Source organism: Cynocephalus volans, chromosome X (assembly GCF_027409185.1).
Source record: "Cynocephalus volans isolate mCynVol1 chromosome X, mCynVol1.pri, whole genome shotgun sequence".
Classification (NCBI taxonomy): Eukaryota; Metazoa; Chordata; class Mammalia; order Dermoptera; family Cynocephalidae; genus Cynocephalus; species Cynocephalus volans.
Genome location: NC_084478.1, coordinates 111,171,319 through 111,194,740, shown reverse-complemented (window position 1 = coordinate 111,194,740; position 23,422 = coordinate 111,171,319). Strand labels below are relative to the sequence as shown.

At 38.7% G+C, this 23,422-nt stretch overlaps 1 protein-coding gene across 1 annotated transcript; it reads left to right on the top strand.

The window, feature by feature from the left end:
• Window positions 1-17,371: 17,371 nt before the first annotated feature.
• On the top strand, window positions 17,372-20,044 carry LOC134368191 (melanoma antigen preferentially expressed in tumors-like). The gene is made up of 3 exons (XM_063084735.1): window positions 17,372-17,661; window positions 18,123-18,722; window positions 19,531-20,044. The coding sequence occupies exons 1-3, from the start codon at window positions 17,372-17,374 to the stop codon at window positions 20,042-20,044; spliced, it is 1,404 nt and encodes a 467-aa protein (XP_062940805.1).
• The last annotated feature ends 3,378 nt before the right edge of the window (window positions 20,045-23,422 follow it).

Here is a 23,422-nt window from a genome sequence, read left to right as displayed (position 1 = left end):
TGTTAGTTGATGAATGTTGGGATTATTTCCACTTTTGGCTATAATGACTAATGCTGCTATAAATATCCAACTATAATTTTGGTGTGAGCATGTGTTTTCCTTTCTCTTAGGTATAAACCTAGAGTGGAATTGTTGGGTCATATGGCAACTCTGTGTTTTTTTCTTTTAGGAAGTTCCATACAGTTGTTCAAAGCGACCAGCAGTGTTTGAGCGTTCTGATTTCCCCACATCCCTGCCAGTACTTGGTATTAAACGATGTTTTCATTTCAGCCACCATGTTGGGTTTGAAGTGGTATCTTATTGTTTTTCATTTGAATTTTCTCAGTGATTAATGATGTTGACCATCTTTTCATACGATTATTGCCTAGTTTTATATCTTCTTCAGAGTAATGTCAATTCAGATCATTTGCCCATTTTTTAATAGTTATTCATCCTTTTATTCTTCACATATTCTAGGTACAAGTCCCTTATAAGATATATGTCTTGTAAATATTTTTCCCATTGTGTAGATTGTATTTTCACTTTATTGACGGTGTTCTTTGAGAGCATGAAACTTTTCACTGTTGGTAAAGTCCTAATTATCTATTTTTTCATTTGTTGCTCATGTTTTTGTTGTCACCATCTGAGAATCCTTTGACAAATCTGAGGTCACAAAGATTTATTCTTATATTTTCTTATAAGAATTTATAGCTTTAGCTCTTACATTTAGTTTTTTTGATCCATTTGGTGTTAATTTTTTTATATGATGTGAAGTAAAGTTGCAAGTCCATTTTCTTCCATGTGGCTTTCTAATTGTCCCTAAAAAATTTGTAAAAAAGAATATTCTTTTTCACCACTGAATGGCCTTGGAACCCTTGTCAAATATCAACTGGCTGTATATACTTGTTTTTTTTTTTCTGCCCTCTCAGCTCCATTTCATTGATTTATATGCATATCCCTATGGTCGAACCACAGTTTCTTGATTACTGTTGCTTTGTGTTAAGTTTTGAAGTAGGGAACTGCAAATCTTCCTGCTCTGTGCTTTCTCAAGATTATTCTGGCTAATCTGGGTCTCTTGCAATTATGTATGCATTTTAAAATAAGCTTGTCAATTTCTACAGAAAAATCTGCTGGGTTTGTGATAGATATTGCATTGAATCTGGAGGTTGACTTGGGGGGTATTGCCATCTTAATAATTTGTCTTCTGATCCATGATCACAGGATGTTTTACCATCTACTTAGATCTTGTTTAATTTCTTTCAAAAATCTTTTATGGTTTTCAGATGTAAAGTTTGCAACCCTTTTGTTAAATTTACTTGTAAACATTTTCCTCTTTTTGGTGCAATTGTAAATGGACTTATTTTCTTAATTTTTATTTTTAAGTATAGTATTTAGAAATCAAGTGTTTAGAGAGACAAATGATTGTTGTATACTGATCTCGTATCTGCCTATTTTGCTGAGCTTGTTTATTAGTTCTAACAGTTTTTTAGTGGATTTCTTCAGATTTTTTATGTACAAGTTTACGTCATCTTTAGATAGAGACAGTTTTATTACTTCCCTTCCATTCCTGATGGATCTTCTTTTTTTCTTTCTTTCATTTTTTAAAAAATTTTAACTTATCAATATTCAGTGTAGTTGATTTTCATGTCCCTTTATCAATTCCTCCTTTTCCCTCTTCCCGCTACCCACTCAATCAACATCATATCTGTTCACATGTCCTAACATGTTTAAGGAATTGTTGATTGTTGTACATTCTTCCCCACCGCCCTCCCCCCCATTGATTTGTTTGTATATTTATGGATTTATTTTTATTAACTCCTACAAATAAGTGATAATATGCAGCATTTCTCTTTCTTTGCCTGGCTTATTTCACTTAATATAATTTTCTCTAAGTCAATCCATGGTGCTGTGAACGGTAGTATTTCATTTTTTTTAATAGCAGAGTAGTATTCCACTGTGTAGGTATGCCACATTTTCCTTATCTACTTGTCCGACGATGGGCATTTAGGCTTGTTCCAACTCTTGGCTATTGTAAATAGCACTGCAATAAACATGAGGGTATAGGTATCCTTTGAACATGATGATTTCCACTCCTCTGGGTATATTCCCAGCAGTGGAATAGCTGGGCCATATGGTAGATCTATCTGTAATTGTTTGAGGAATCTCCATACCATTTTCCATAAAGGCTGCACCATTTCACAGTCCCACCAACAGTGTGAGAGTGTTCCTTTTTCTCTGCAACCTCATCAGGATTTATCATTCTCACTCTGGATATTAGCCACCCTAACTGGAATGAGATGATATCTCAAGGTGGTTTGGATTTGCATTTCCCAAATGCTGAGTGATGTTGAGTATATTTCTTGTGAGAGTGGCCTACTAGCAATAAATTTTCTCAGTTTTCGTTTTTTGTGGGAATGTCTTTATTTCACCTTCATTTTTGAGATAGTTTTTCTGGATGTAGTATTATGTGGGTGTAATGTGAGGTTATATAACCAGTAAAACTGGTATAGGTAATTTAAAACACTTAGATCAACTAGGCTCCACCTGAGAATACAAATTCAAAAAATAAAATGTATATTTTTATTATATTCTACATTATCATCAGAGAGAAGACAAATACCTGTTCTTATTCGCCTAAGGATTCACATACGCAAGGATTCTTATTAAAAATGCTTCTGAGGTGAAGTTTATTTGAGAAGGGTTGTTGTTTGAGTGTGTGCTTATGTGTGTATTTATATATGTGTGTATAGTGGAAGATCAAGCTCTTCTCTGGGAATTCCTGTGTTCCCTTTTGTGAGAATTATGTAAGCATTTTCAGGTGTAATAAATTAAACCGACTACAATATGAATTGTATGTAAGAAAATTTATTAAATTTATAAATTTTATTATAAAAATTTACCAAATTTATTAAACCCTTTCAGGTGCAGAAAAAATATTATACCTTCATAGCCTTAGGAAAAAATACTTTTTCACTTTCTCACCCATAGACATACAGAGAACTTTGAACTTCAGTTCTACAATCTGAGCAAGGAGTCAAATGCAAATACAGACACAAGTACATATGCAAACAAGCCTTGTGGGGAAAAAAAGGTGAATCATTGTATGGAGATGACTGCGAATGGGTACTGGGTCACTTTAATCATTTTATTTGGAGTTTTCTCCATTCTTCAGGTAATCCTGTCCTTTCCCATTCACTTTGGAATTCCCTCACCCCAAACCACTGAATTAATTAAACAAAAGATACATTTCCAACACACTATTTCACATTTTGAAGGTATCACAGGGTTTCTCTGTTGAGCCTTGTTAGCGAAGCTAGAAAAACAATCACTGAACCGAGAGAGAAGTTTACCAGTCTCTTCCCTGGAGATGAAAATTTTATTCATGAATTCCATCAGAAAACCAGACCAGGCCTTTCAGAATCCAACTTGAAAAAAAAAACTTGAATAAGCCAAACTTACCAGTTTGCAGCCAGTGTTTTGTCACCACTGAGAAAAACAGTCAAAAAAAATATGTATATATATATGTGCCTGAGAGCGTTGAGTAGGCACCATACTCGGAAACATGAAAGCATAGAAATTGAATTTAGTCCTCTACATCTTGCTGAGAATGCCTCATGAGTCATAATAGCTCAGGAATCAGGGAGTTCAGGGAGAAGTGCAAACAATCACAAAGGCAAGCTGCTCATTAAATTTACTAATCAAGTAACTGCTCTCCAATTCAGTGGATGATCAAGAGATGAGCAGATCTTGGTAGGTCCACGAGAGACATCAAACTATAATTTTAAAAAAATCAGTGTCCCAGAGACCTCCAGTTCTGGCCAAGCTAGAGTATGTCCACTCCTCCTAGGTGGTCCCTCTACGTCAAAACACTCTGGATACAACAGAGCAGACAAGCAAATGGAACTCCAGAGTGTGGGAAAGAGGAGGCAGACCGGCTAGTGCACTCAAGACTTGAGTAAGGACACAGCAGTGATTTCTTTTGTTTTTCTTATCTCCTACCAAATGTCCCAGACAGGGCACTACGGAAGTCTCCAACCAAGAACCACCAACACTCACAGACATGAACCTCTAAATAAAGCCCATTCCCTTACACAAAACAAAAACAAAAGCAAAGACAGAAAAAGGGTGTTCTAAAAACCAAAAACCCTGTTTTTGGCAAATATCCCTCCTCCACTGCAGACAAACTCCAGTGGAAAGCCTCAGCTCTAACTCCTGAGGTTTTAGAGACCAAAAGGGAAGCTGATCTTCTGCCCTAACCAGCCTCTCTGACGCCAGTGGTGATGATCCCATTCCCCTGTCAGGGTATTGTCAGTGAGGTCCAGCAACAAGCTGAGCCTTTACCTCCACCCAACATCAATGATCCTGAACAAGGCAGTGCAAGTTGGGACTAGTATGCATTCCATTTATCCCCATCTCTGGTGTCAGTGATGGCCAGTAGAAAGTTGAACCTCCACACCCATCCAACATCAATGAGGTGGTATGAGGTGGGGCTAGTCAACACTCCACCTTCCCTCTTACCACTCCTGTGTGAGCTAGGCCTGATTCAGAGCTGAGCTTCTTTCTTCCTCCACCTCTCATCAGGGTGGAATGAGGTGACAGCAGGCAGGGTAGGTTGACACTCTGCTTTCCCCCTTCTTCCCCTGATGTCCTCAGAGACCAGTGGGGAACTAGGTTTCTGACTCGCACCCTATAGCAACAAATTATTGAGTCAGCAACCCAGTTCCCCCTTTCCGAGTGCCAGCAGGCCCTGTGGAGATGGAGCTTACGTTCCCTACGTTGAGGCAACCAATGTGTTGTGAATTGGTGCCCCTCTTTCATTGGAAAGATGTCACTGCAACTGGGGTAACAGTTCATCTCTCACCCTAGCCAACTGCAAAGAGGTAAGGAAACTCAGAAATCCATTTTTTCAGTGTGGTATCAGAACACAAATCTCTGTGTTACACCAAAGACTCACGCCAAAAGTGGAGATTAAACTTAGGATCCAGGGTCTCACAAAGTGGTTTCCAAATATCCAGGATGCAGTAGAAATTCACCACACCAAGAACCAAGAAAATGACATGCTGAATAATAAAAGACAACCTACAGATGACAACACTAAAGTGAATAAGATGTTGGAATTATCTGACAAGCTTTGGAAGTGACCTTGAAATAATTCCTCAGCAAGCAATTACAAATTCTCTTGAAATGAGTGACAAAATTGGAAACCTCAGCCAAAAAAAATTGAAGTTATAAAAAAGAAACGAGTGGAAATTACAAAACTCAAAAAATACAAAAACGAAAAAAAAGAAAGAAAGAAATGTTGCCAGATGGGATCAATCGTAGAGTGGAGATGACAGAAGATAGAACCAGTGAAATTGAGGACATGTCATTAGAATGTACCTAATGTAAACAACACAGGAAGAATAGACTGAACAAAAAGATCATGGCCTCAGAGAATTGTGGAAACATAACAAAAAAGCTCACATTCATACTGTCCGATTTGTAGAAGGAGAAGAGAGAGAGAGAGAGAGAGAGAGAGAGAGAGAGAGAGAGAGAGGAATAAAAAAAGTATTGGAAGAAATAACGGTTGAAAACTTCCCAGATAAGGCATAATGATTGGAAAGAAAGAAATAAAAATATCCCTATTTTCAGATGACATGCTATATATTATAAAGACTCTTCAAAAACAAAATTCTAGAACTAGTATGTAAGTTCAGCAAATTGGTGGGATACAAGGTTCACACACACAAATCAATTGCATTTGTATACAGTAACAACGAAACTGTGGAAACTGCAATGTAAAGCACAATACCATTTACAAATGCTCTAGAGAAAATAAAATTGTGGTTTATAAATGTAACAAAACATGTATAGGACCTATATCCTGCACATTCCAAAACACCGATGAAAAAAATCAGAGACCTAAATAAATGTAGACAAATATGTGGTTGTGGATTAGAAGACTCAATACAGCAAAGATGTCAATTCTCCCCAAGCAGAGCTATAAGTCTAATGTAATTTCTATCAAAATTCCAGCAAGGTATTTCAGACATAGAGAAGCTTATTCTAAACTTTATATGGAAATACGCAAACCCTAGAATAGCTAGAAACATGCTTGATGAAAAATAATAAAGTGAAAGAAATTACTCCGTTTTATGTTGATCTTACTGCATACCTACAGCAATCTAGACAGTGTGGCACTGGCAGAGGAGTGAACACATATATCAACAGAACAGAATGTAGAACCCAGAAATAAACCTACTCAAATACGTTCAACTGATTTTTGAGAAGAGCACATAAGCAATTTAATGGAGGAAAGATAGACTATTGCACAAATGATGCCGAAGTGGTTGGACATCCATAGGCAAAAGTAAAATGAGCCTTTAATAAAAAAGTAAAAATGAGCCTTTATCGAAACCTCACAACTTATACAAAATTTAACACACAATGGGCCACAGGCTTAAATGTAAAATGTAACACTGTAATAGTTTTGAAAACATCAAAGGAGAAGCTCTTTGGGATCTAGGGCTAGGCAGAGTTCTTTGACTTGACATCAAAAGCACAATAAAAAAAAAATCAATAAATTAGACCTCACTGAAATTAGAAACTTTGGCACTGTTAAAGACCTTGTGAAAGGGATGAAAATAAAAGCTACAGGCTGGGAAAAGTATTTGCAAGCCACTTATCCAACAAAAGAGTAGTATCTAGAAAGTTAAAATAACTCCCAAAACTCAACAATAAACAGTCAAAGAATCCAAGTAGAAAATGGGTGTCTCAGTCCAATTTCTCTTGCTTGTAAGAGAATACCTAAAACTGGGTAATGTAGAAAGAAACGGAATTTATTTCTTTCAGTTTTGAAGGCTGGGAAGCCCAAGGTCTAGGGGGCACAACTGGTGAGGGCCTTCTTCCTTGTGGAAACTCTCTACAGAGTCCTGTGGCAGCATAGGCAATCACCAGTCCACACCCATGAGAACCCATTAAACCATTAACCCATTATTTCATAAATGGGTTAAACCATTCACGAGATCATAGTCCTCACAACCTTATCACCTCTTAGAGGCTCCACCTTTCAACACTGCCACATTGGGGGAATCAAGTTCCCACGTGAGCTTTGGAGGGGACAAACGTTCAGATCCTAGTAATGGGCAGAAGAAGCGAAAACATTTTTTTTTTCATGGAAGAAGTTATACAGGTGGCAAATAAGCACACGAAAATGTCTCCAATATCATTAGACATCTGAGAAATACAATTTAATAGAATGGTGAGATATCACTATGCACATATTAGAACAGCTAAAAAAAAAATAGTGATAACACCAAATACTGTTGGAGATTTGGGGAAATTAGATCACTCATACATTGCTGGTGGAAATGTAAAATGTTTCAGCCACTTTGGAAAGCAGCATGGCAATTACTTTAAAAATTAAACATGAACTTAATATGCCAGCCAGAAATCTGTCTTGTGGGCTTTTAGACCAGAGAATTGAAAGCTTAATTTCGTACAGAAACTTGTACATGATTGTTCACGGCAGCTTTATTTGTAAATAGCTAACAAGTGGAAATAACCCAAATGTCTTTGAATGGATGAATGGCTAAACAAACTGTGGTGCATGTGTACCATGGAATACCCCTCAACAATAAAAAGTGACAGACTCTTGACAAATGCAGAAATTTTGATGGATCACCTGGGAATTATGGTGAGAAAAAAAAAAAAAAGCCAATCCCCCAAATTACATACAATTCCATTTATTTATTTTTGTAATGGCAATATATTGGAAATGGAGACAGTTTGTAGTTTCCAGGCGGTAGGTATGGGGAATTGTTCTGGGAAGGAGATGGGTGTGGTAATAAAATGGCACCAGTCGAGGGACTTTTTCGGTCATAAAACTGTTTATTACCTTGTCTATTGTGGTGTATACATGGACCTGTGCATGTGATAGAACTTCATAGAACTAAATACACGCACACATACAGACACACACTCAAGTAAAACTGGGAAGATCTGAATAAGATCAATGGATATCATTGGTGTCAGTATCCTGGTTCTGATATTATACTATAACTTTACAATATTCTAGCATTGGCGGAAATTGGATAAAATGTACCTTGGATCCCTATGCAATATTTCTTGCAATTGCATGTAAATCTACGGTTATTTTGAAATAAAAAGTTAAAAAATCTCCTCATCCACCTGGAATCTATGGTGCATTCCTTTCCTATTGAAATTGCATGGATCCTGAGATAAAGTTTTGCGGCAGAAAAGTAAATTTCCTTTATTTAAATTTCTTTCTTTCTTATTATCTCACTACTAACCTTAGAATTACGATTCAGAAGGAAGATGTCATAAGGAGTCATTCACACAATTTAATTAAACTGAAAAATGAAATTAGAGTTTTTCTTACAAAGAGTAATTCTGATTAGATTTAATATTGTTTTTTCAGTGAGGCCTAAATTTCCAAATAAGTCGTCTGCTGAACATTTTCCATAAATTGATTAAACTATATTTGCAGCACCAAGGTTTAGAAAAAGTGTAATTTTAGCACATATAAATATACAAGATGCCATAAATTACATCCTTTAAAAAAAAATGAGAAGTCTGTCTTAAAAATTCTTTTAGGGGATATAAGAGAGAAGGAAACATAAAAAAACAACACTACCTTAAAATTCTACTTTTATCTTTTTATTTCATTTATTTTTTGTGTGTGTGACCGCTAAGGGGATCGCAACCCTTGGCTTGGTGTCGCCCGCACCGCGCTCAGCCAGTGAGCTCACCAGTATCCCTACATAGGATCCGAACCCGCAGCCTCGGCGCTCCCAAGCGCCGCTGTGCTCCCAGCAGCGCACTCTCCCGAGTGAGCCACGGGGTTGGTCCAAATTTCTACATTTGAAAATGTCTCTGTGCTGTTCTGACCAACCAATGATTCACCTAGAGACAGGGTTAAGTGCTTTCTCATCCTACCCTGCCTGGCTGCCCTCAGTACAAGGGGCACTCTAATCTCACCTTTCAAAATTGCTTTTTGTTCAGGGTTCCCCAGGCACTATCTGACATTAGGTTGGGCTGGTGTCCTGTCCTTCGAGGGAAGGAGAACAGGCTTTCTAATCATCCCTTCCAAGGTTTTTTTTTTTTTTCTTCTTGACACCCTAAGCACTTCAACTCTCTATCACCCATTTAAAAAGTAATACCGAGTTCACAGTGAGTTAAAGATTTATATTGTCTTTAACATTCTTCTGATAAATAGTATTGACAAGGCTTATTGTTCCTTTCGACTGAAGCACAATTTAAAGCGCAGTGTGGTTTAAGGCTTACGGCAACTTCTTGGAATTCGCAAAATACGTTCAAGAGATAGAGACTGGGAAGAAACCGAGACCTCCTGACCCTCAATCCTGATAACTTGACCAATGACAATTATTATAATCATCCACTTATCAATCGCATTGTAATTGCTAGGAGGAAACGTAAGACACATCTGATAAGGTGACCAGAGGTGTGAATTAAATAAGGAAGGTGGCTATAGGGACATGTGGGGGCAGAGTGTTACAGGAAATCTCGTAATGGGATAGGGGTATGCTTGGTGAGTATGTGTGAGAGGAACAAAGGAGGCTAGTGTGGCTGGAGAAAAGAATCATTCATTCATTTCACAAATATTCAAGTATCCATTGAACCAGGGACTGCTCTGGGCACTTAGAATACATTAATGAGCAATGGACAAAGATTATTGCCCTCCTGGAATTTGTATTTTCCAGCACGGGAGACAAGACAATAAAAAACAAAGACAGCATATGAGTAAAATAAATTGTATCCCAAAGGTGGTAAATTCTGTTTAAGAGAAATAAAAACCAGATAGGGAAGAAGTGGAACCCGGAGTGAGAGGTGAGGATTGGACATGTAAACAAATATCCTGCAACTGATAGTACCATTATTAGATGGGTGGAAGTTTTCTCCTTTGTGCTGTCTTTGTCAGGCGTAAGTGTAAATGCTATGCTGGCTTCACTGCACAGAGGTCAGAACACACTTTTCCTGTCTTTGGTCTGGTCTCGATTCCCTTCTTAATACACCAGAGAACCAGGGACACCACTGCCTGATAGCCTTTTGTCATCGAGTGCCTACTCATTTTGAAGTTATCACCCCCTGCTACACGTCCACTAAATTTGGATTTTAGTTGTCTGGGCTTGAGACCCTGCCTGGTAGAAGCTCTGGCCAGGCAGTGCCCAGACCACAGGCAGTGACACTTTTCCCGGAAGATCTTAGCCGGTGGGGCAGGCACGTGCTCAGAATCTTTCCTCCAGCGCCGAGCTGAAGGGAACGCGGTTCCTATCAGTATGAAGCTGATTGGTCGAGGCAGGTCACGTGACTCCGGGTTAGCCAATGCAAGTCCTCTCCAGGATGCTTTAGCTTGGAGAAGAAACTGACGGTTAAGATGCGGGGGCCACCTAGACTGGGGACTTGTTTGTGACCATCTCGTAAGAGGAAGAAAGGGACTCCAACTGCTGCGGTCCTGGACGTTTCCCAAGGTTTTTCTGATGCTTCTTCTTCCAATTAGGTTAATTACAACAATATCTTTTCTGTAAATTAAACCTATTTTGGCATAAATTACCTAGGGTCAAGGTTTACGGATTAGTAGGAAAGGCAGTCCAGCTGTTCAGTGGTCCACTTTCTTTCCACCCTCTATGAGACCTCACGTGCTAAGATTAGCTTCAATTGCATGGCTAATCAGTTCATGCGCGCTCTAAAATTCTTCAAAAAGCCTTTCTCCTCTCCAAAAAGTTATGCTTCTCCTTTGCACCTTGGTTTTGTTTGTGGTGACTTTTGATATGTCAGGGTTTTAAATGTGAGATATTTCCCTTTCTATTGTATTTCATTTATTTTATGCTCAAAAACGATTTTCTCATCTGAAGAGTGAATAAATATTCAGCTGCATGTTGAAGATGACTGCTTTCATTTCTTTCTTATAATGGCCTCTCTAAAGCAATTTGATTTTGTAATTGTAATAAACGATGTGATGATGTGAGTTTTTATCCATCTTTCTATCCATCCCCCTAACTTTGTTTCAAGTGGTTAAACTGTTAAACAGTGTGGTTTATAGATAACCATCCCTTTAGCCACTGATTTTGTCTGTTTTTCATTCTGTATTTTGAAATAATTTAGACTTACAGAACAGTTGCCGAAAAAATTGTACAGGGAGCCTTCACCCAGATTTCCCTAATGTTGACATCTTATATAGCCATCGAAAAATTACCAAAACTAAAACATTACTATCAATGTAATACTACGATATCTAATATATAGAATTTATTTGAATTTCACCAGTTATCACATAATGTCCTTTTCTATCCTAGGATCCCATTCAGGATACCTCGTTGTATTTGTCTGTCATTTCTGCCTACTCTGCTCCAGGCTGACAGTTCCTCAGTCTTCACTGGTCTTTCAGAAGCCTGACACTTTTGAAGATACCGGTCAGGTATTTTGTAGAATGTCTCTCAACTTGGGGTCATCTGATGTTTTCTTATGATTAGATTGAAGCTCTGCATTTGTGGCAAAAATACATGTTTTATTCTCCTCCCCTTCACCCCATTGGTGAGCGTGCGCTTCCCACCCTAGTGTTGTGGGGGTGGCCAAACACATGGCACCCAACATTGGACAGATGAAATCCACAGCAGTTTATTAGTCACATCTACTCACAGCCTGGGAGAGTAGGACACCACAGGCCAGGCAGAGCCACACAGCATCACAGTCTGGAAGAAAGTGGACAAGCAGGGTCTGTAGGGCGCAGTATTGTAGTAAGAGGATTAAGTGCCCCTCGGTTCATGGGAGGATGACTGGCTTCTTTGCATAATTCTGTGGGCTGGGTGAGAACTGAAACCTGCTACTTAGGGATAAGTAAGCACTGTGCCCGGTCCACATGATAAGGAGGGTACTTTGGCTAGGGGACCTTTTTCTGTGGGAACACAACAGGGAGCAGAACCTGTGGGTAAGCCATAAACGGTCATCCCCTCTCTCCTAGATGTCAAGGCACACATATTATTAGGCCTTAATTTTAGGTCTTATATCACATTACTGCTAACATTATTTTGTTCCCTTCTCTGTGAATCATGTCAGGGGGTAGGTATATGATGCCCATATGTTGTATTACTACTAATGTCCACCTTGATTACTTGGTTAAAGTGGTGGCAGTTAGGCTGCTCCACCAGACCATTGCTATTTTCCCGTTTTTTAGTAATTGATAGGGTGTGGGAAATACTTTAAGGCTCCGAAAATACACTGTTTCTTCTCAGACTTTGACCCATTACTTTTGGAATCCATCTAGGTATCTTGCCTACAACAAATATGTTTCCTAATGGTAATTTTCTATTTTCCTCATTCTTACTACATGTATTCATTGGAATTCTTCTGTAAGGAAGAGCTGGTTTTTTCCCCCCATTTATTTGTTCAATTTATGTACATCAGTATGGGCTCGTGAATAATTATGTTATACTATGAGTTATAATCAAATTATATTATTATTTACTTTGTTCCTCAAACTGTTCCAGCTTTGGCCATTGGGAGCGTTCTTTGGTTGGTTCTGTGGTCTTTCGATATGCCCCCATTCTTTCTTGCACACTTCCTTATGTTCTGGCACAATAAGATGTTCACATCCATCTTGTGTTCTTTTGTTTGTTTGTTTGTTTCTTTGTTTTCCCCCACCGTACCTCTGGATTAAAACTATTTCTACAAGGAGCCCTGGTTCCTTTCCTTGGAGAATAACATTTAGAAACCTGTATTTCAGTGTATATTCATTGTTACCGAAATTTCATTGCTGCTAGGCTCTCTCCACGGACAGAGGTAGGAAATATATTGTATGTACATTCCCATGCTTATAGATACATCTATGTTTATTTCTGCATCTACCTATTTGTATAGATATTAAAAGCCAGGAACTCATACTGATATTTCTGATTCCAGACCATTCTAGCCTTATCTGTAAATTCATTCTCTGACCTGGCTTTCATTATCTATGATGCGTTTACTTATTTGTTCATTCCTGGTGTGTGCACACATAGCTTCAGAATTGCTAACCAATACCCCTGTTGGAAACAGATTTACTAACTTGTATTTGTGTACAGTTCTTTTTTGTCTTCAGCCTTAGAAGATACTGTCAAAATATGGTTTTCCAAAGTTTCCTCACTTAAATATTTTCTTTCTCACTCCTTCAGTGTGGATAAATTAATCATTTGTAATACAGTTAGCTGACTTTGCTGCTACTTGTATTCGACTTTGCGTTTCCCTCCATATCCTGGTTGATTTTAATTGTTTATTTATATTTTGGATAGAAATGTTCCTATGATTCGGAGTCAGGCCTATACAGAAACAAAGTGTACTCAGAGAAGTATCGCTTCTTCCTCATTCCTTCTACCTCATTCCCATTCCCCATTTCTTGCTATTTCTTTCCCACCCTCCCCCATAGGATAACCAATTTCTTTATTTTCTGGTTCAACCTTTTCTGTATTTATTTTGCACCAATTCGCAGATACACACATGTTTTCTTATATTCCCTTCTTACGCAAAGGATAGCATACTATTCATATTTCTTTCCATTTTGCCTTTGTCATTTAACAGCCTTCCTGAAATCACCCCACACCGTGTCATACAGATTTTCATCATTCTTTTTCTTACAGCTACACTGGACTCCATTGCATGGCTGTACTATACTTTATTCAACCACTCATCTATATGTGGGCTTTTAATGTGTTTCCAGCATTTTGCAGCTACAAACAATGCTTCAGTGAATAACCTTGGGCACAAATAACTTTGTACTGGTGAAATGGATCTTCGAAGTATATGTCCAGTAGTGAGATTATTGGGCTAAAAGTTAGGTGCATATGTAGTTTCTTTAGGCATTTCCAGATTTCTCTTTGGAAGGGTCGTATTGGTTTTCATTTCCACTAGCAATGTTATGAGAATGACCGTTTCCACACAGACTCACTAACAGAATGTGTTGCCTCACTTTTTAAACTTTCGCCTATGTGTTAGGTGAGAAACGGTATCACGCTGTTGGTTTAATGTACGTTTTTGTCTGTTGGTGAGTAAGTTTTGACACATCATGTTTGAGGACTTTCTATATTTTTTTGCATGAATTGTCTGTTCATGTCTTTTCCTCATTTTTCGATCCAGTTTTTGGTCATTTTGTCGTTCAATATTTAAGAATTCTATATATGTATTTGGAATATTATCCATTTGTCTGAGGTATATGCTGCAAATACTTTATCCCAGTTTGCCAGTTGTGTTTTGATTTATTTATGATGTATTTTTTGCAACACTTTCTTTCATTTTTATGTGGTCTAACTGGTTATTCATTTCTTTCATTGCCTCTGGAATTTGAATCATAGTTAGATGCCTTTCCCTACACCAAGGTTAAAGAAGAGCTCTGCCAGATTTTTTTCAAGAACTTGTATCGTTTCATTTTTTATGTTCAGATCCCTAATACGTGTGCAGTCTATTTTTGTGTATGGTGTATTGTATCAGTCCACTTTTATTTTTCCTAATGCCTCAATTGCTCCAACACTATTTAGTCAATGACCATCTTTGCCCTCATGATTTTACATGCCACCTTTATCATATGCTAATTTCCATATGTATTTGTACTTGGGTTGTATTTTTTGGTTTTCTCGCCTATTATTCCACTGAGCTATCTGTAATTTAAGGAAGTTTTCTCTGCCATCACATGCGGAATCAAAATCCCAGGTCTTCTTTACAATGTGAGCAAACTTTTCCTGTAAAGAGCCATATAGCAAATATTTTAAGTTTGTGGACCATAGTGTCTCTGTCATAACTACTCAACTTTGTCATTGCAGCACAAAAACATCTATAGATAAGATATAAATGAATGAGCATGGCTGTGTTCCAGTAAAACTTTATTTACAAAACCAAGAACTGGACTGTATTTGACCCAATGGGCCACAGCTTACAGACTCCTGCTCTAGTGGATTCCTCAGATAGGGTTGAGGGGTGCAGAATCTCCTAAGTTCCTGTCTGTTGAAAACTGTTTTTCTATAAGCTGTGATATTTGAAGGGTCAGCCCTGCTGGATGTAAAATCTTTACTTCAGACTTTTTAAAAAAAATTTTATCATTACACAATGCAAACATTTTTTTTTTTTGTGGCCCTTTACCAATTCCTCCTTAACCTCTCCTCCCCCTCCCCCTTTCCCACCGCTGGTGTCCTCAGTTCTGTCCTCTCCTTTTGAGAGTTCAAGGAATTTTTGTGATTGTTGCATCATTCTTCTTTCCTTCCTTTTTTCAGCTGCCGCTTATCAGTGAGGACATGTGGTATTTCTCTTTCTGTAAGTCTGGCTTATTCCACTGAACATGATTTTCTCTAAGTTCATCTATGTTGCTGTGAATGGCACAATCTCACTCCTTTTTATGGCAGAGTTGTATTCCACTGTGTCTATATACCACATTTTCCTTACCCCGTCATCTGTCAGTAGACATTTAGTTTGCTTCTGACTCTTAGCTATTGTAAATAGAGCTGCGATAAACATGGGAGTGCAGGTATGCCTTCGCCATGATGATTTCCATTCCTTTGGGTGTACACCCAACAGTGGGATTGCAGGATCATATGGCAGCTCTATCTGTAGTTGTGTGAGGAACCTCCATACTGTTTTCCGTAAGGGCTGCACTAACTTATAGTCCCACCAACAGTGTAGGAGGGCCCTTCTTTCTCCACATCCTCTCCACTATTTGTTATTCTCTGTCTTTCTGATTCTGGCCAGTCTAACTGGTGTGAGGTGATATCTCAATGTGGTTTTGATTTGCATTTCCCTGCTGCTTACTGATGTTGAGCATTCGCTTTTTCATCCGTAGGTTGGCCATTTGTGTATCTTCCTTTGAGAAATGCCTATCCAGCTCCTTTGCCCATTTTTTAGTTGGATTTGTTTGTTTGTTTGTTTGTTTGTTTTTACTGTTGTTTGAGTTCCTTGTATATTCTAGATATTAATCCCTTGTGGGATTCATAGTTTGTGAATATTTTCTCCCATTCTGTCGGTTGTCTTTTCACTCTGTTAATTGTTTCTTTGGCTGTGCAGAAGCTTTTTAGTCCATTTCTATTTTTATATTTTTATAAATATTCTGATCCGAGGTAGGTCTCATATCCTCAAATGCTTGTTTGAATATAATTAATTCTGTTTGAACTGTTCACTTAGTTTCTTTCCGCTTTATGGTTGTTTGCTTTGTGAGAAGTTTTGTTTCCTCATCTTTTTTTAAGAATGTTTTTGTATGGAATTTCTTTCTTCCTTTGGTGTATTTGTATGATATTGGTTTGTTTTACAAAAATCCTACTTTAACGATGCCAATTTTTGTCGGGATAGCAAAGTCCAGGCCTTTAAGCCTTTTTCTTTGCTTGTTTTGGTGGCAGAGGGAGAAGTTTTGAGTGCTCTGATTCTGTGGTTCTCTCATGTCCTGCAAGAGCATTTTTCTTTTCCATTTTTGTTTTTTCCCCCTTTTGTTTCTTTTCCCCATCATTCCTAAATGCCAAAGGATGCTTCACCCTTCCTCTTTGCCCTTTCTCTTCTTCTTCCATTTTTTTTTTTTTTGTGGTGGGCTGATATGGGGATCCAAACCCTTGACTTTGGTGTTATAACACTGTGAAGCTATTTTTAAGTCTTGTAAGTCTTCCCTACCTCTTTAAATGTCACATATTTTGAAGTCTCTTCTCTATAGACCCTGCTCTTATCTTCCAGGATATCTTTTTGGTATTTTCAGACTTATCATGGGCCTAGTCATTCTGGCCGTACTTTTAGATCAACTTTAAGCTTGCCATCTTTCTTCCTCAGTATCTCTTGCAGCTCTTCTTGGTCTGTCTTTGCTTGCCACTAAGCCCACTGATGAGCGTGTGACAGATCATGTGCTGGAATATCGTGCTTTTTCTCGTTTTACTCACAATTATTTTGAAGTTTTGTCATCTGTTTCTAAGTGATGATGAGTATGTGCTTTTGGACAGATTTACATTTGTTTTTTCTTGGTCATTTGCATCATTTTGGAAGGAAGTATTGAGAGGCAGGTAGATAGATGGTCAATGTTGTCTTCTGCTCACTTACCCCTGATTTCTACTGACATTTTATCTTATGCCAATATGTATATGTATGAAGGCACACACAAACGTAAACTCTTACACACACACTCGAGTCTATTCCTATTCTATGTCTACAGTGGAGGTCTCCTGAGGTGGCTGCCTGATTCACCATCTACAAGGGTACTTCAAAAAGTTCATGGAAAAACAGAATTAAAAGATAATACGGATCTTTTCATGAACTGTCTGAAATACCCAAGTATTTATTCAATAAATATTTTGTCCACTGCTAACCTTGGTGGCAGATAAGGGACTGTGGATGTCTTCTCAGGATTTGTAAATATTCTTCACTCTGAAGCAGGTTCATAAAGATGGACAAAAACGCCCCAGCCACACTACTAGACCTTGCTGTACGAAGTCTGCTGAGTAATGAACGTGTAGCTATCCATGCCCTTGAAGAGCTCCCAAGAGTCATGTTCGCTCCGTTTTTCACTGCCGCCTTCTTGGGTGGTCATAAGAAGGTACTGAGGGAAATGGTGAGGATTTGGCCCTATCCCTGTCTCCACGTCGGGACATTGAGAGTACGGGAGTCACAATATGACAATTTCGAAGCTATGATTGACGGTCTACAGATCCTTCCTGCCCAGAACTCTTCTTCTTGGTAAGACTATGTATAATAGAGACATAGTGAGTCAGCAGGAGGGTATGAGACGGGCGTAGGAGACGGCCTAACAGTCTTTCAAAGGTAGTTAATGGTGAATGCTGAGGATCTCTGTGAGGCTGTTGGTGGAACATTTGGGGTCACCTTAAGGACTCTAATGTCTTACAGAGTTGATTATGGAACAGAAGGGATTGAGGATACTATTAATAGATTTGCCTCCTGGGTATGATTACATGGAAAAAGGACATGGGCATTGAGACTGGGATCATCAGAAGAGAAGAAAAGATGGGGAAAAGAAAGAAAGGCGCTAAATTTTTATGGAAAAGGCTTTGTTGGTAAATGGTGTATGGACTGAAGACCAGGGATAAAGGGATTTTGTTTCAGCTTCCCATCATTGATCCTGCTGGGTTGTATTAAAATCAGCTACCTCTCAGATATTCTGTCTTCTCCTCTCCTTACAGGGCGCCAAAACTGAGGATTCTAGATTTAAGTCAGAATCCAGGCTGCAGGACCACATGCTCTGAGATCAGGACCACATTCCCTTTCTGTTTTCATTCATGTGTTCACTCTCAGCACTCTATCGTGAAAACAGAAGAAGCCCCACAAAGAGTTAGGTGCCCCGGAACTGTAAATTCAGAGTCTGAGCCTCAGTCATCCAGGGAACCTGTGGAATTATTAGTGAACATTTCCCTAGATAGTACCTGGAGAACAGGGCGATTTCTTTCTTTACTTCGAAATAAAGTAGAGCAGAGCTTTGGGTCCTTGCACCTCTGCTGCAGAGTTTTGCAATTTGATGGAAGGCTTGCCCACGAACACATCCTGCAGCTTCTGGATATGGGATGCATTGGTCACCTGAAAGTGGATGACATTTATCTGAGTCAAGTCACCACCCTTTTGGCTCAGATGACCCACCTCCACAGCCTTAGTATGTCTCACATCCGTTTTACATCTTGTGTGAGGAGACGCTTTGGGACTTTTCTCACCCATCTTGGGCAGATGAACACCCTTCAGCAGATCCGTTTGTATTCCTGCCGCACGCATCCGCTTCAGGAACTGCTCAGGTGAGGAGCTGGGGAAAGACCTGGGTTCCCTGAACCACCCCGTTGTTAAGACAGGAGAGCAACCATTCTTGGATATTCCTAATCTCCTTGTAACCCATTCCTCCTTCCACCTCAATATGGGCACTGCTGGGTGTATGAAACTGGCCAGGCTAGAGAAGCTAGAAAATTATGATGTGATCATTCATTCTTTCAGTCAGTCAGTCGACCATGTGCAGACACCATGATAAGTCTGTAGATACATTGGTGAAAAAGACCCAGTCCTTCTCCCCTTGGAGTTTACAGCCTTTTAGGGAGGAAGGGGAGACGTTCAGATGGAGAAATGTTTTATGCTGTGGCACTGATGCACCTCATCATGGTCTGGCTAGAACAGTTAATACTGCCAGATCATTTTGCTCCTGTATTTTACCCAAGCGTTAGGCCCTGAGTAGAGTGCTTGTCATTTGGGTTTTGGTCAAAGGGAATCCTTAGTTGACTGCTTTCCCAGTTCCCTCCCCACCAAATAAGTAAACTAAATCCACCATTGATTTCATTGTAAGTACTAAGTGCATTAAATTTTTTTCCACTTAATCTTTCCCACAACTCTACATAATAGTTGCTATTGTGCATGTTTTAAAGATTTAAGAAACTGTATCTGAGAGTGGAAAAGTAATTTTCTTAGAGTCTGATTCCAAAGCCCACATTGTTAACTGCTGTTGCAACATATGTGCAAATTAGTTTATTCTAGAGCCGTAGATACCTCTAACTCAGGACTCCTTGTCCTGGTCCAATCCTCATTGTGCAGAAATAACTTTCTTTTTTCTGTCTACAGATACCTGCCACCTCAGTTGGATGCATTGTATCTCTCTTTCTGTGGACTTTCTAACAGAGGCATCACTGTCCTGTCCCAGAGCCCTGCAGCCACCCATCTAAGATTGCTGAGTCTCAGCAATGTCGAGATATCCTGGGAACTTTCTGAGTCCTTCCAGACTCTGCTGGTGAGTGTCTCAGGCACCCTGCAGTATCTAGAGATAGATGATTGCCTGATGACTGATTCTACTCTCACTGCTGTCATTCCGGCCCTGAGCCGCTGTTCCCACCTCCGTGTCTTTAGCTTCGCCTCCAACCCCATTACAATGCGTGTGCTCACCAGTCTTCTGCAGCACTTAACAAACCTGACGGAGCTGAAGCGTGTAATTTATCCTGTCCCTGTCCATTGCTATGAACAATTGCATAATCCTCGCAGTTTGAACCGACAGAAGCTTTCTGAAGTGCAGGCCCAATTGAAGGCGATGCTGCAGGTGGTAAAGCGGAATGACATGCGCTGGACCAGTTCTCCTGAGTGATTTTCATGGTACAAGGACTTGATTTAACACTGACGTGTGGCCATTAAAGCACGTAGTGTTCTCACCTGTAGCCCAAGCTTTAGAGACACATATGTAAAATTTTATAGTTCCAGGAACCTCGCGTTAGGAAGATTCCATGTGTAACTGACCTCTATAAAAATAAAGAACTCTAAAGAAAACAGAGGGCTTTGAGAGGTCCTATGGGTCTCTTACCCATTGTCCTCCAAATCCTCCTCCTTGCTCCTGACCACAGTGTTGGGCATGTGACATTGGCTGACCTAGTCATGGTATACCATTTCCCTGCCCAGACTAATTGGTTCACTTACGGGTACTTGACACAAGTCAAAAGAGTTGAAACCTTTTCTTGACGATATTTTGGAATAGCTGGTGGTTATTGAAGCCAATAATTTTACCCTCCAAGGTCCTTTAAACTTCTCATATTTATGACGGCCTTAGGCTGCTTATGAGAAACTATTTGCATCGAAAAGGAAAAAAACCAAACCAAAACAAACAAACCAAACCTATGTCCACTACCTACTGGTGTCTTTATCAGTCCGTTGCTACCTCCTTTCTTAGGTCTTAGAACCCTGTGGCTCAGTCGTTCCTTATATCACACCCATTCACCAAGGATCTCTTATTAGTTCAGTAGTGTTCCAGGTGCTAAGAATAAAAAGGCAAATAAGACAAAGCCCCTACTTCCAGCCACTCAGAATACAGCTGTTCCTATGATTTGTCTGTTCCCCTACTCTTTCTTAGGGCGTTTGGGAAAGTTATTTAAACCCCCTGTACCCCAGGTTTGTTTTTTTTTTCACACACTCTGTTCAATCCACGCTGGCCTCTTTATGCTGTTGGATAGCTCCTCAACACTCAGGTCATGGCTTTAATGTTACCTCCTCGGAGAGGTTTTCTCTTACTTCCCTTTACTTATTGTACTTCCCTTACTTCCTTTGCTTCCCTTACTTTACCATGTTGTAGCTCTCTCTCAATGTACCATGTATGTTCCCTTCATGGTACCCATCTTTCCATATGCATTTGCTCCCTCTGCTCTTACAGCAATAATTTGTGCATATCGTTTACCCGTTGAAGTGAAAGCACTGCACTTCAAAGACTTAGTAAGAGAATAGAATGTTAAAATAACTAATTAAATATCTGTTTGTATGATGACACATTAAAATGGTAAAACATTGCATTTCAACGACTTAGTAAGAAAAAGATGTAATATTAATTAATAACTTTTTCTAATCGTTTACATGCTGAAATGCCAACAGACTGAATGTAAATGAGTCAGTAACAAAAATGAATGAAAAGTTACTAATTAAAAATTAATGTACAGCGTTCCCTGTTGAAATGAAATCAGACCACAATTTAAAGACTTAGTAAGAAACAAGTTGCAAGGTAGTTAATGTGTTTATACTGTTTCCATGTTAAAATGATAACATACTGCTTTTCAGACTCAGTTAAAAAAATAATTAAAATTAAATAATTTTGTTCTTGTTGGTTACATGTTGGAATAACATACTGTATTACAAAGACTTAGAGAAAAGAATGTAAAAATAATAATTAATAAAAATAGTTAATAATGTTTTTATTGCTTTCATTGTGTAATGACAACATACTGCATTTCCAACTTAGAAAGTAAAACATGTTAAAATAACCAAAACAGAATTTGTATGTGTTTTTTTCTTGGTGGAATAACAGATGTGGTTTTAGTTTGCATTTCCCTGATGACAAGTGATGTTGGGCATTTTTTCATGTATCTGTTGGCCATTTGTGGGTCTTCCTTTGAAAAATGCCTATTCAGCTCCTTTGCCCATTTTTTAATTGGGTTACTTGTTTTTCCGTTGCAAAGTTGTTTGAGTTCATTGTGTATTCTGGATATTGATCCTTTGTCCAATGTATATTTTGCAAATGTTTTCTCCCACTATGTTGGTTGTCTTTAACTCTGTTAATTGTTTCTTTTGCTGTGCAGAGCCTTTTTAGTTTGATATAATCCCACTTGTTTATTTTTCCTTTGGTAGCCCATGCTTTGGGGGTTGTATTCACGACGTCAGTGCCCAGTCCCACTTCCTGGAGTGCTTCTCCTAAGTTTTCTTTAAGTAGTCTTATTGTTTCAGGGTGTATATTTAATTCTTTAATCCATTTTGAGTTGATATTGGTATATGATGAGAGATATGGGTCTAGTTTCGTTCTCCTGCATATGGATATCCAGTTATCCCAGCACCATTTGCTGAAGAGGCAGTCTCTTCCCGAATGTATAGGCTTGGTGTCTTTGTCAAAGATCAGATGGCTGCAGGTGGGTGGGTTGATTTCCGGATTCTCTATTCTATTCCATTGATCACTCTGTCTGTTTTTATGCCAGTGCCATGCTGTTTTGGTTATTATAGCTTTGTATTATTGCTTGAAGTCAGGTAGTGTTATGACTCCAGCTTTATTTATATATTTCTTTCTTTCTTTCTTTCTTTCTTTCTTTCTTTCTTTCTTTCTTTCTTTCTTTCTTTCTTTCTTTCCTTCTTTCCTTCTTTCTTTCTTTCTTTCTTTCTTTCTTTCTTTCTTTCTTTCTTTCTTTCTTTCTTTCTTTCTTTCCCTCCCTCCCTCCCTCCTTCCTTCCTTCCTTCCTTCCTTCCTTCCTTCCTTCCTTCCTTCCTTCCTTCTTTCTTTCTTTTTGCTCAGAATTGCTTTGACTATGAATGGTCTTTTGTTATTCCGTATAAATGTCTAGATAGCTTTTTCCTTTTCTGAGAAAAATGTAATTGGAATTTTCGTGGGGATTGCATTGAATTTGTATAGCACTTTGGGTAGTATGGACATTTTCACAATGTTGATTCTTCCAATCCAAGTGCACGGGATATCTTTCCATCTTCTTGTGTCCTCTTTAATTTCTCTCAACAGTGGTTTGTAATTCTCAGTATAGAGCTTTTTCACATCCTTGGTTAACTCTATTCCTAAGTATTTTATTTTGGGGGTGGCTATCGTAAATGGGCAAGCTTTCTTGATTTCTCTTTCTGCATGTTCACTACTGGAGAATAGAAATGCTACCGATTTTTCTGTGTTGATTTTGTATCCTGCAACTTTGCTGAAATCATTTATCAACTCCAAGAGTTTTTTTGTAGAGGCTTTAGGCTGTTTCATGTCATCTGCAAACAGGGACAGTTTGACTTCATCTTTTCCAATCTGGATGCCCTTTATTTCCTTCTCTTCTCTGATTGATCTGGCTAGTACTTCCAACACTATGTTCAATAGGAGAGGTGAGAGTGGGCATCCTTGTCTAGTTCCTGTTCTTAAGGGAAAGCTTTTCCCCATTCAGAATGATATTGGCAGTGGGTTTATCATAAATGGCTTTAATTATGTTGAGATACTTTCCGTCTATACCTAAATTGT

Coding starts and splice junctions, on each gene's coding strand:
- LOC134368191 (XM_063084735.1), top strand. CDS start 17,372: ATGGACAAAAACGCCCCAGCCACACTACTAGACCTTGCTGTACGAAGT. Junction 17,662..18,122: donor GCCCAGAACTCTTCTTCTTG/GTAAGACTATGT, acceptor CTCTCCTTACAG/GGCGCCAAAACTGAGGATTC. Junction 18,723..19,530: donor CCGCTTCAGGAACTGCTCAG/GTGAGGAGCTGG, acceptor TTCTGTCTACAG/ATACCTGCCACCTCAGTTGG.